We start from the raw sequence: 12,462 nt of genomic DNA, 5'->3' as shown, positions 1-12,462 counted from the left end.
GTCCCCAGACCCAAGAAATGGTCCCACCAGAGCCCACATCTCCATTCTAGAACACTCTCCAGGTCACCAAAGGGTCCCTCTCACAGCCTGCATGGAACTCTTCCCTAGGCTGTGCTCCTGACAGTGGGACCGTGCCACTGGCTGTGTATCCCTCAGCCCACGGGATAGCTAAGAGGTGCTGCTTACAGGGGGTATGGCTGGAGCTTGAACTAGGGCATCCTCCCACAGCCACATAACATTCCCTGGGGTGAGAGATAGAGCTGCAGATAGGAGGCAGGCAGGCTGAAGCAGAGTCTGGGAATTCAAATTTGAGGAGTCTGGGAATTCAAATGGGAACTTGGCCTTCCAGGTCATTATGCAAGTATGTTTGTCAAGTTAAGAGGATGGAATGCATTTTCTTTAACAATTTGTTTCTAAAGTTCTTTACCGTTTTAATTTTTATTATTTTTGAGACAGAGTCTCACTCTGTCGCCTAGGCTGCAGTGCAGTGGTGCGATCTCGGCTCACTACAACCTCCGCCCCCCAGGTTCAAGTGACTCTCGTGCCTCAGCCTCCCGAGTAGCTGAGATTACAGGGATGTGCCATCACACCCTGCTAATTTTTGTATTTTTAGTAGAGATGGGGTTTTGCCATGTTGGCCTGGCTCGTCTTGAACTCCTGGCCCTCAGGTGATCCACCTGCCTCGGCCTCCTGAAGTGCTGGGATTATAGGCGTGAGCCACTGTGCGCAGCCAGCTCACCCGGTTTTACATCTACCTTAGACCATAGGCGGTGCCACCATGCCTGGCTCTAATTTTTGTATTTTTATTTGAGACAGGGTTTTGCCATGTTGGTCAGGCTAGTCTCAAACTCCTGGCCTCAAGTGATCTGCCCGCCTCAGCCTCCCAAGTGTTGGGATTACAGGTGTGAGCCACTGTGCCTGGCCCCAAAATTATTTAACTTTTAAATACTTGGTATGTGTAGGGTTGCCAGATAAAATACAGGATGCCTAGCTAAGCTTGAATTTCAGGTAAACAGTGAATATTTTCTACATATAAGTATGTGTCCCAAATATTGCATGGGACACATTTATACTGAAAAAGTATTCATTGTTCATCTAAAGTTAAAATGTAACTAGTCATCCTGTATTTTTATTCGCTACGTGTGTCAACCTCAGTCTAAGCCTCCATTTGTTTTCTTGCTGGAGGCCTGTGTACCTTGGAACGGGTCTAGCGGAGCCACAAGATGGACACAGCCTGGTTCCTGAAGCCCTAAATGCAGGAATGCTGCCTGCTGACCAGGCACTCCTATCTTGGACTATTACAGGAGTGAAGAATAACTCTTACTGTTTTTGACCCATACATTTGTAGGACTGTTTATTTATTTATTATGTTTTCTGAGACGGAGTTTCGCTCTTGCTGCCCAGGCTGGAGTGCAATGGCGCGATCTCGGCTCACCACAACCTCCACATCCTGGGTTCAAGTGTTTCTCCTGCCTCAGCCTCCCGAATAGCTGGGATTAAAGGCATGCGTCACCATGCCCGGCTAATTTTGTATTTTTTTTTTTTAGTAGAGATGGGGTTTCATCATGTTGGTCAGGCTGATCTCGAACTCCCGACCTCAGGTGATCTGCCTGTCTCAGCTTCCCAAAGTGTTGGGATTACAGGCGTGAGCCACCGCGCCTGGCCTGTAGGACTGTTTATTATAGTACCCATTAACTATCATTACTAAGTCAAGACAAAAATTTATTTTCCTTACTATGAATATCACAAAAATCTCCAGGCTAGGGAAAGAAAGCAGAGCTTGTGGAGGCAATGGGCAAACTGTGCCCCTCCAAAGGCCAAACCTTCTTCCTAGAAACTAAGTCCTTGGGGGCTCTTTTCCAGGGCCCTGGGGCTGTTTCACAGCTGAGAGCTGTGATGGAAGTCACCACAATGGAATCATTCTCCACCACCATGATATCTTGTAATGTTTTTTTTACAGCAGGGCCACGCTCCCCTGTGATATTTTTAATAACAACAACAAATGTCTATGACATAAGAACGCATATAAAAATCAACTGTCATCAACATGTGTACATTATTCAGTGCTTACTTCTGTGTTAGTCATGCTGCTACTAGCTTTCCGTGGATTATCTCATTTAATTCTGTTAATAATTCTGTGAGGTAGATTTTATTATTCCCGTTTCACAGATAAGGAGATTGAGGTAAGGGGGTCCAAAATCATACAGCTTCTGCATGGTGTTTAATTAAATAGTGTCTGACTCCAGACCTTGCCTTTTTTTTTTTGAGACAGAGTCTTGCTCTGTCACCCAGGCCAGAACGCAGTGGCACGATCTCGGCTTACTGCAACCTCTGCCTCCCAGGTTCAGGCGATTCTCCTGCCTTAGCCTCCTGAGTAACTGGTATTACAGGCACCTGCCACCATGCCCAGCTTTTTTATTTATTTATTTATTTATTTATTTATTTATTTATTTATTTGTATTTTTAGTAGAGATGGGGTTTCACCATGTTGGCCAGGCTGGTCTTGAACTCCTGACATCAGGTGATCTGCCCACCTCGGCCTCCCAAAGTGCTGGGATTAAGGCATGAGCCACTGCGCCCGGCTAAGAACTGCATTTTCTAGAGCACCTCTTACTGGACTATTGGATTCTGAATTTATCGGAGCAATTTTATGACTCTGTAAATTGTAAAGGGCTGACAACAATGCAAAGCCACTGTTATCAATAGTCATGTGAATGAATTCTGTGCAGTGGGAGGACAACCTCCCCTATGTGGAAAAGCAGGTTTGTGTCTATTGGCACCTTCATATATTTTTAAATTATTATACTTAAGTTCTGGGATACATGTGCAGAACGTGAAGGTTTGTTAACATAGGTATACACGTGCCATGGTGGTTTGCTGCACTCATCAACCTGTCATTTACATTAGATATTTCTCCTAATGCTATCCCTCCCCTTGCCCCCCACCCCCGACAGGCCTTGGTGTGTGATGTTCCCCTCCCTGTGTCCATATGTTCTCATTGTTCAACTTCACTTATGAGTCAGAACACGCAGTTTTGGTTTTCTGTTCTTGTGTTAGTTTGCTGAGAATGATGGTTTCCAGCTTCATCCATGTCCCTGCAAAGGACATGAACTCATTCTTTTTTATGGCTGCATAGTATTCCACGGTGTATAGCCACATACATATTACTCCACACACATTTGTGCTTCTTTGGCTTTTCCTTTGAATCATTTATAACATCTGCTTGGTTCCCTGAATTAATTAATGAGCTAAATAAATCCTTTAACATAGGTCATGTTGTATCTGTATGAGAGTCCCAATTTTGCCCTTTTTGAAAATTATTCTTGAACAGTTTTAATCACAAGACTTTCCCTGAAGGCTCATGGATAACAAAGAAGGAAATAAACAGAGTAACATGTAGCTCCATCATCTGGGGCAGGGGACAATGTCTCCATCCTATTTGGTTCTTGGTTGCCTGTTATGTGGCAGATGTTGTCTTTCTCTGATTAGACAGGCATCAAGAATGGCTCAAAGTCCAAACATAAGAGGATAAGGTCTAGGGAGAGTCAAAAACTACTTCTCCATTCTAAGGCTCACTGCCAAATTGAGCTTCTTGTCTAGGGACCTGCCTCTCCTCAATGAATGTCACCACGGCCCCTCCCTCTCTGGAGGCCCAGAGGGTACTGCCTGGTGGCCTCCACTAGAAAACCACTCCGGAGCACAGTCAGCCTGACATCCACAAAACAGCCACATATATACAGTTAAATAAGTTAACAGTTTTATGGTATTTAGAATAGTGGCTATGTAAGTGCCATTAAGTGCTTGCTAAATAAACACACACACACACACACACACACACACACACACACACACCACTATAGATGCTTTAAGGGAAAAAAATCACCAAACCCTGCTGACTTTTGCTATTCATCTTTTGTTTTCCTGGGACCAAGTGGAGGAGTATGAATGTGCAGGGCCATTGGGTAGGCTGGCTTTCCCAGGTGTGTGTACGGGAGCATTCCCTAATAGAACCTTAACCTTCAGTAAGATAATCCTGCCCTTTGTGGCCCAGGAGTCCTAACAAGATGGCTGAATAAATAACTATATAACCCATAAGACAAAATATATTAAAACCCTGCAGTCTAAAAGGAACATCAAGTGCTTTGTTTGCATTGGGTAGGAATGAACATGTGGGCTGGCAGGGCATCTCTGACCTGGGTACTTCGTTACCAAAGGGAGGCAGAGGGCCAGCAGCCGGACAGCCACATTTCTGAGCAGCCTTTTGCACCATGAGGTGGGGGGATAGTGGTGGCTCTTACTGTGCCGGCCTTTTTGGAGCTGGGGTGGGGTAATAGCTTAGCATAGGACAGAGAAGAGATGATATGGAGCTCGAGGGTCATCCCATTGTACAGTATTTCTGACCTCAGCACAATAATAATGAGGCTCTAAAAATGAGATCTTTTAATGGCAGATTTTCCAGTTTCTTTCATGTTTAAGCAACACATGACTAAGCATGCCATTTCAAACGAGTAGTGCAGAAGTACCTTGCTTTCGCTTTCATTGGACAGAATTTCCAGGGCTTCCAGGTGTGACAAGCCTTGATATTCATCAAACAGCATCCCGTAGTGCACGGTTCTCTCCATCGTGAGCTGCTGTGCCAGTCTCTGCTTCTCCTTCTCCTTAGCTTCCCTTAACATCTGCAGAAATACACAATGTTTGTACTCTGGATGTATATTTAAAAGCACCGTTTCCTGTGTAAGACATGGGGGAGATGGGGAGGACTGACTTTGTGTTGGAGAGGGGGAGATTCTGGTCAATCTAAATTAGAATTAGAATTTCTAAAAAATGATTTTTTTGATTGATCCTATTGATAACTTTTACATCATATCCTACTTCACATTTTACATGTTCATTATGTGAAAGGCAAAACAAAGCAAAAACTCAATGCCTGGGAATAAACTGTTAAGAAACACACCAAAAGCTTTAACAGTGGTTTCCACTAAGGTGTTTCCCACATGAGTGATTAACTTTCTTATTTTCTTATTATTTTATTTATTTATTTTGAGATGGAGTCTCACTCTGTTGCTCAGGCTGGAGTGCAGTGGCACAGTCTCGGCTCCCTGCAACCTCCGCCCCACGGGTTCAAGCGATTCTCCTGCCTCAGCCTCCTGAGGAGCTGGGACTACAGACCCTTGCCACCATGCCCAGCTAATTTTTGTATTTTTTGGTAGAGACAGGGTTTCACCATGTTGCCCAGACTGGTCTCAAACTCCTGACCTCAAGTGATCCTCCTCCCTCAGCCTCTCAACATGCTGGGATTGCAGGTGTGAGCCACTGCACCCGGCCAAATTTCTTATTTTCTAAAGTCCCCAAATTTTCTATAATGAGCAAGTTTTATGTATGCTTGAAAAGTTGAATCTCTTATGACAGGATTAACTTTAAGTCCTGCACCTACACAGACGTCAAAGCAGAAATAAGCTGGCCTGATTTTTTCTAAGTTATAATTTTTTATTTTATTTTATTTTTTTGAGATGGAGTTTAGCTCTTGTTGCCCAGGCTGGAGTGCAAGGGTACGATCTCAGCTCATTGCAACCTCCCCATCCCAGGTTCAAGTGATTCTCCTGCCTCAGCCTCCCGAGTAGCTGGGATTACAGGCACCCGCCACCACAGCCAGCTAATTTTTTTGTATTTTTAGTAGAGATGGGGTTTCACCATGTTGGCCAGGCTGGTCTCGAACTCCTGACCTCAGGTGATCTACCCAGCTTGGCCTCCAAAAGCGCTGGGATCACAGGCGTGAGCCACTGCACCTGGCCGAGTTTTAATATTTTAAAAATTTTGTGTACGTGGTTATTAAATTTCCTCAATTTAAAAATTAATAAATACAAACTCATAATGTATTTGTCATCATATACTTACTGCAATTAAGAATATTAACTTAGGGCCAGGCACGGTGGCTCACACCTGTAATTCCAGTACTTCGGGAGGCTGAGATGGGCAGATCACTTGAGGTCAGGAGTTCGAGACCAGCCTGGCATGGTGGAACCACGTATCTACTAAAAATACAAAAATTAGCCGGGCATGGTGGTGCATGCCTGTAATCCCAGCTACTCAGGAGGCTGAGGCAGGAGAGGCGGAGGTTGAACCCGGAGGCGCAATGAGCCGAGACTGCGCCGTTGCACTCCAGCCTGGGCAACAGAGTGAGACTTGGTCTCAAAACAAAAAAACAAAAAAGAACATTAGCTTATAGATTCTTAAGTCTGGTTTCCAGAAATATGACTGTGAACCAAGTTTCCTCTCCCCATTAATAACTTTTCTCCAGTTATTTTTTGTTGGTTAAGCAAAAAGACAACAAATAAACACAAGTCCATCAGTCACTCTCAATTTTCTGCACTTGCGTTTTTGATTCTAAGCATCTTTTATGTGATTCCTCATTAAGTTTACTGAGGCATTATGTTTATGGGGTTCTTTAATTTCTGTGGAAAGCACTGTAAAGACACTGGCCACCACCACAAGGTCACAGGGGAAGACAACTGAAGAATAGACTTTGGTTTTTATTGTGTGCCAGAAAAACAATCAGCCTCATTTCCTTTTGGGTTCTCGAGGTTATCTGCCAAGAACCCACAGGGCCGCAAAGAGAATTCTCTCTCCTGTCTGTCTTTAAGACTAAATTAGCACAGACTCTGAATCTTAAAGTTTTTCAAACAACCCAATGAAACCATCACTGGAAAATTTTAACACTGGCAATAAAAACTAATTACCCGCACTGATCTCAGGACTTGGTGGTGGTAAAATAAAATAACAAAGTGACACTGAAATCACTTCCTTTCTCTACACCAGCTTCCACCTCCAAATGTGGGCTTCGGGAGAGAAAAAAGAAGGGATGAAATTGAAGAGAAAGGGAAAGGGTCACTCTGGAAAGATGTGGACTCACTCAAAACTGGGGAGTAGGCCAGGCGCGGTGGCTCACGCCTGTAATCCCAGCACTTTGGGAGGCCAAGGTGGGCCGATCACTAGGTCAGGAGTTCAAGACCAGCCTGGCCAATATGATGAAACCCTGTCTCTACTAAAAATTCAAAAAATTAGCTGGGCATGGTGGCGGGCACCTGTAATCCCAGCTATTCAGGAGGGAGGCAGGAGAATCACTTGAAGCCAAGAGGAGGAGGTTGCAGTGAGCCAAGATTGCACCATTGCACTCCAGCCTGGGTGACAGAGTGAGACTCCATCTCAAAACAAACAAACAAACAAAACAAAACTGGGGAGTGAAATTAAAGCTGCCTAAGGGATAACCAGCTTGACAAGGGATGCTGGTTCTATTTTCCCACTAGAAAAGAAAGGGAAGTGGGTTTCAATAGCAGGGAATGATCCTGGCCTGGAAGAATTCCTGACACAGAGAAGCTATGGAGACTTCCATGTGTGGAATCCAAGGACCCCCTGTCCCCGTGTTATTTAAAGAGTATTCCCTGCGCTTGGCTGGGCGCGGTGGCTCATGCCTATATTCTCAGCACTTTTCAAGGCCAAATAGGGTGGATCACTTGAGGTCAGGAGTTCGGGACCAGCCTGGCCAACATGGTAAAACCCCGTCTCTACTAAAAATACAAAAATTAGCCGGGCGTGGTGGTGCACACTGTAATCCCAGCTACTCAGGAGGCTGAGGCAGGGGAATTGCTTGAACCCAGGAGGCGGAGGTTGCAGTGAGTCAAGATCGCGCCACTGCACTCCATCCTGGGCGACAGAGTGAGGGCTCTGTCTCAAAAAAAAAAAAAAAGAAGAAAGAAAGAAAAAGAAAGAGTATTCCCTGTGCCACTAGGATAAAAATACATGAGAAATGTAGGTAGTGCATGCGTGCACGCCTCTAGTTTCCATAGTTATATATTTCTTTAGTGTGTAAAGGAAAAATATGTGAGCTTCATCCTTCCAGTTGTCCGAAAGACCTTGGAGCCATCCCTGACAACTGCTTTTATCTCACAGCTCACATTCATTCCAACAAGCGATCTGGATCTATCTTCAAATTATAGCCAGAATCAGCCATTCCTCACTACCTACAAGGCCTCCATGCTGCACAGGCCCACCATTATCTCTTGTTTAGATAACAGCAATTGAAAGTGCAATTGCCTCCAGTGGAGGGTGTGACAGTGCAGCCTGCAGACCTCCCTCCTACTCCTGGGAGCATAAATGCTGGACTTCGAAATCCAGCCTTCAGCCTCCTACAGCTCTTCCCTGCCAATCACTGGTGCAGCAGGGCACTAAGGCAGACCTGTTCCTGGAAGATGAGGTCTCCTTTGTCAGCAGCCTTTGGCTGAAGGGCTTTCCCATGGCTTCGCCCAGCCTTTCCCAGGCCGCACTGCAGTCTGGGAAACTTTCACCCATTTTTCTCACCCTCTTCTCTTCACTGGGGTGGGACCAGCATCCTGGTCTAATGGTTCTCCCAGCCTTCCTGGGCTCCCTCCCCATTTTCTCTCACACAAGCACTTCCCCTAATGAAATCCTTGCATGTTTAAGCCCATCTTGGTGTCTGTTTCTGGGAGGGCACAGACTGATAGTCACTCTAACCAGTCTCCCTGCCCTTGTCCTCCCAGCCAATTTTCTACCCAGGAACTAGAGTGGTCCTGTTAAAGCACAAATCAGATTCTGTCACTTCTTTTCTCAAAATGCTGCAATGGTTTCCCCATTTCACTAACAGTCAAACCCAAGGTCCTTACGAATGTCTGCCATGATCTGCTATCACCTACTCCCTATCACCACTCTGATGTCCTCCTCAACAGCTCTTGCCCGGAGCCCACTCCTCTCCATCACGGGCATCCTGCTGTTCTGTGTTCATGCCAGACACTCCTGACTCAGGGCCTTTGCGTGAGTTCTCCCTTGGCCTGGAATGAGCTTTACTCAGGTTCCTGCATGGCCAATGCTCTCATCTCCTTCAAGGATTTGCTCACATGTCATCATCTGCCCAAGGCCCCCTCACTATCCTACTTAACACTCAGCCTGCCCCTCACACCCACATTTCTGATTCCTGATCACCTCTTCCTGTTCTACTTTGTCTTTTTCCCCATGGCACTCGCTCGTCACTTTCTGAAATACCAGATATTGCCTTCCACATCCCCTCTCTGTGAGGCTGGAAGTAAGGCATTTCAAGATAATGAGGCCAGAAGATGTGGGCTCAGAAGTGTGCTAGCCATGAGAGCCCCCTGGGACGAGCCTCCTGTGTGAGCAGGAATATTCATGCTGCACTTTGTGAGAGTGAAAGGTAAACCTTTTTGTTCTAAGCCACACTGATACTTGGGGGTGGTTGTTCTTTCATGACATCTAGTGCTAATTACCTAACTAATACTAATCTATTTTCCTTTCTCTTCTTTTTTTTTTTTTTTTGAGATGCAGTCCTGCTCTGTTGCCCAGGCTAGAGTGCAGTGGCACAATCTCGGCTCACTGTAATCACCACCTCCCTGGTTCAAGCAATTCCCCTGCCTCAGCCTCCCGAGTAGCTGGGATTACAGGTGCTCGCCACCACATCCGGCTAATTTTTTTTTTTTTTGTATTTTTAGTAAAGACAGGTTTTCACCATCTTGGCCAGGCTGGTCTCGAACTCCTGACCTCAGGTGATCCGCCCGCCTTGGCCTCTCAAAGTGCTGGGATTACCAGCATGAGCCACTGTGCCCAGCCATCTATTTTCTTTTTCAAGGAGCAGCAGGGTGATGGTCTAGATGATCCTGCAAAGTCCCTCCCTGGACTATAACATCGGAGTGCTCATACTTGGGTTATTCCAGAAGAGACAAGAAGAAATAGCCTAAAACAAAAGCTTCTAGGGGTTGCCATGAACATATTCTCAGTGATAGCTGTTCATGAAGGCAACCTTCATGGGTTCCTAGTACCAAGTCCTGCCTGTGACGTTTACAAAATCCACTGCTGCATCAGCTGCCTCTGATTTCAGGAAAGCACAGAGACCTGGTGTATCAGTCTCTCGTGGAGGAGGTGGACTGGGGCATGCCTGGATTGTGGGGTAAGCTAGGCATGTTCCATCTGGAAAAGCAAGTTTAATATTAGAGTCATATTTGGAAAACAAGACAAATATTATTTCCAATTTTCTTAACTATTGTAAGTAAGCAAAGACAGATTGAATTCTTTGTTTTATGTTTTGCAAGAAGGGCTGGAAAACTTTAGTGCTGGAAGTGTGAGAGGAGAAGACCATCCTTGCACATATCAAGAGAAACAGAATTTAAAATTCCAATGAGATACCATTTCCACCTATTATACCAACACATAATAACGGCAATGACAACAACTAACATTTCTGAATGCTTACTAAGAGCTGGGTTCTATTCTAACTCAGCGTATCCTCACAACAAAGTTATTGGTAGGGATTTAAATTATCCCCAGTGTACAGATGAGTAAGCTGAGGCACAGAGGGGCTAAGTAACTTGCCCAAGGTCACTCAGCTACTAAGTGGTAGAGATGGGATGCATACCATGACATAAATGGATCATCTTCAAGAAATAATATTAAGTGAATTAAGCAAGGAACAAGAGTGTGTTTAGTATGCTACCACTGGGTTGAAAAAGTACGTGTGTATTTATGTGCATGTCTATCCACATGCATACATATGTACTTTTACATCTGTATATTTATGTATAGCTGCATCTATAGATCTATATCCATATCTCTATGCGGTCTCTGATAGAATCCTTAAGAAACTGTTAACTGGTTGTCTCCTCTGAGGAATTAAGTGACTGGGGAAATGGGGGTATTAGAAGCTCAGTTTTCTCTCTCTGCTCTTTGGTGTCATTTGATTTGAATCACATGCTTTAAATGAGCTATTCAAAAAGATAAATAAAAAATTTATTTACTTTATTGACTGAAAGAAAAAATTGCAAAAGTATATAATCCAACCTGAGACAAGGAAACAGTTCTCTCCATGAGCGTCTTGGTCCGCTTAAAGCCCGGGTCACTTTCTGCAAGGACATTCATGGTTTTCTTGCCGATGAATTCCAACGCATCAAGGCCTCCAGTTAAGACACTTTTACCCTGCAGATGAGATAACTGCATGAGATTAGATGTTTAGGTTTTGCTGTTTCGCAGCAGTCGCAACTCCTAGGTAACTGGCACTATCTTCAAATATTAAAATCAATATAAAGTCACAATTTTTTCTCATCAGGAGATTTATCATCCATTTAATCCTATTTTCGTTTCCTTGGAAAAGCATATGTTATATAATTTGTAGGACATACAATGTTATTAAAGACTGATGCTTAGAAAAAAACCAAAGCACATAAAATAAAATTAATCCCACAAAGGGATTAATTTTACTGGCTCTCTGTGTATGAATGGATGTGTATCTAAGACATAAAATTAACATAAAATAAATTGCTAAGACATAAAATTAACATAAAATAAATTGCTGTTTCTGTTTAAAAATTTTTTTAACCCAAGTAACAGAGTTGCTTGGAGCAGTCTATTAAAATGTCAAATAGTCCTGCTAATTTAGGGAATTCTTTAATCTAGGGCCCTGGAGGGTAAGACCCTCAGGCTGTTTCAGATGGTTCTTGCATACTCTCAGGAACTAGCAATAACTGCCTATAATTAGTATATCCATGAAATAAGACAGGTTGATTTCCTTGTACTTCTGGCTTTAGAAACTGGTGTATTATATAGCTATCCTCCTGCAAATCCCTTTGTCAGTCATTGTTGCTTTTTTTAAAAAATTAAAATAACCCAGACTTACTCACACAAAAACTATTCAAGTGAACAGAACTGCGTACATTTCTTTGCAACTCTTTCATACATACACTCCAACTGTATAACTGCAATTATAATATGCATACATCTGTGTTTTTCCCCACCATATATAAAAATGATATAAATTGTATTTTATTATGATATTATTACTGATATGCATTTTCCAATCTTCATAATTATCATTTAAATAGAAATATTTAATTTCATAGAATTAATATACTTTATTTTCATCTTGGGTATTTAGACTTTGTTTTTAGATTTGGGAGCCAACCAGTAATCATGCTGTAAATCAGTTTTCAGTGCGCACACTTCGGGGGGATGATGGGACCGCAGCAATTCACACTTCTGTGTAATTTGACTTAGTGCCTGCTAACATCCTATGAAAAATTATTTTATTGAGAATAAAATGGTGGAAGAAAGGACATAGGGATTTGTGTTAAGGATAGACTTGGAGGGGTAGTGTCTGGAACCTGGGAAAAAGGGGTCAAGAAGGTTGGAGAGAACACAGAAAGGAATGTGAGGCTGCTGAAGACAAACTCAGAGTGCCCTCTTGGTAGCTCAGATAGGCCGTGCATTCATTTCTTATACCAGAGATACTGACAGAGTTCCATCCATCTCCCATCCTACAAACCCCCCACAGGGGTGGTTGACTTGTATTGCTATTTGACTCCTAAGACAGATTTGCTGCTCCTCCTTACTTCACCCCACCCCAGTCTAGAGGTCCTCAAATAGCAAGGAGAAGACCAGTCATTTTCTATA

At 43.7% G+C, this 12,462-nt stretch overlaps 1 protein-coding gene across 3 annotated transcripts in view; it reads right to left on the bottom strand.

Annotated features, from left to right (window-relative positions):
- Positions 1-12,462, bottom strand: part of FAM114A1 (family with sequence similarity 114 member A1) — a 78,170-nt gene that overhangs the window by 26,596 nt on the left and 39,112 nt on the right. For 2 of the 3 annotated variants that reach the window (XM_008957566.4, XM_024928676.4), the window contains 2 exons: positions 10,858-10,992; positions 4,524-4,676 (listed from right to left, as the gene is read on the bottom strand). In XM_008957566.4, coding sequence (XP_008955814.1) covers positions 4,524-4,676; positions 10,858-10,992 — 288 coding nt within the window. Of the gene's footprint in view, positions 1-4,523; positions 4,731-10,857; positions 10,993-12,462 lie in introns of all 3 variants that reach the window. The other variant, XM_063603512.1, reaches the window with a different exon arrangement.

Source organism: Pan paniscus, chromosome 3 (genome assembly GCF_029289425.2).
Source record: "Pan paniscus chromosome 3, NHGRI_mPanPan1-v2.0_pri, whole genome shotgun sequence".
NCBI classification, from domain to species: domain Eukaryota; kingdom Metazoa; phylum Chordata; class Mammalia; order Primates; family Hominidae; genus Pan; species Pan paniscus.
The sequence above is the reverse complement of the archived record's forward strand: the minus strand, read 5'-3'. Positions and strand labels throughout refer to the sequence as shown.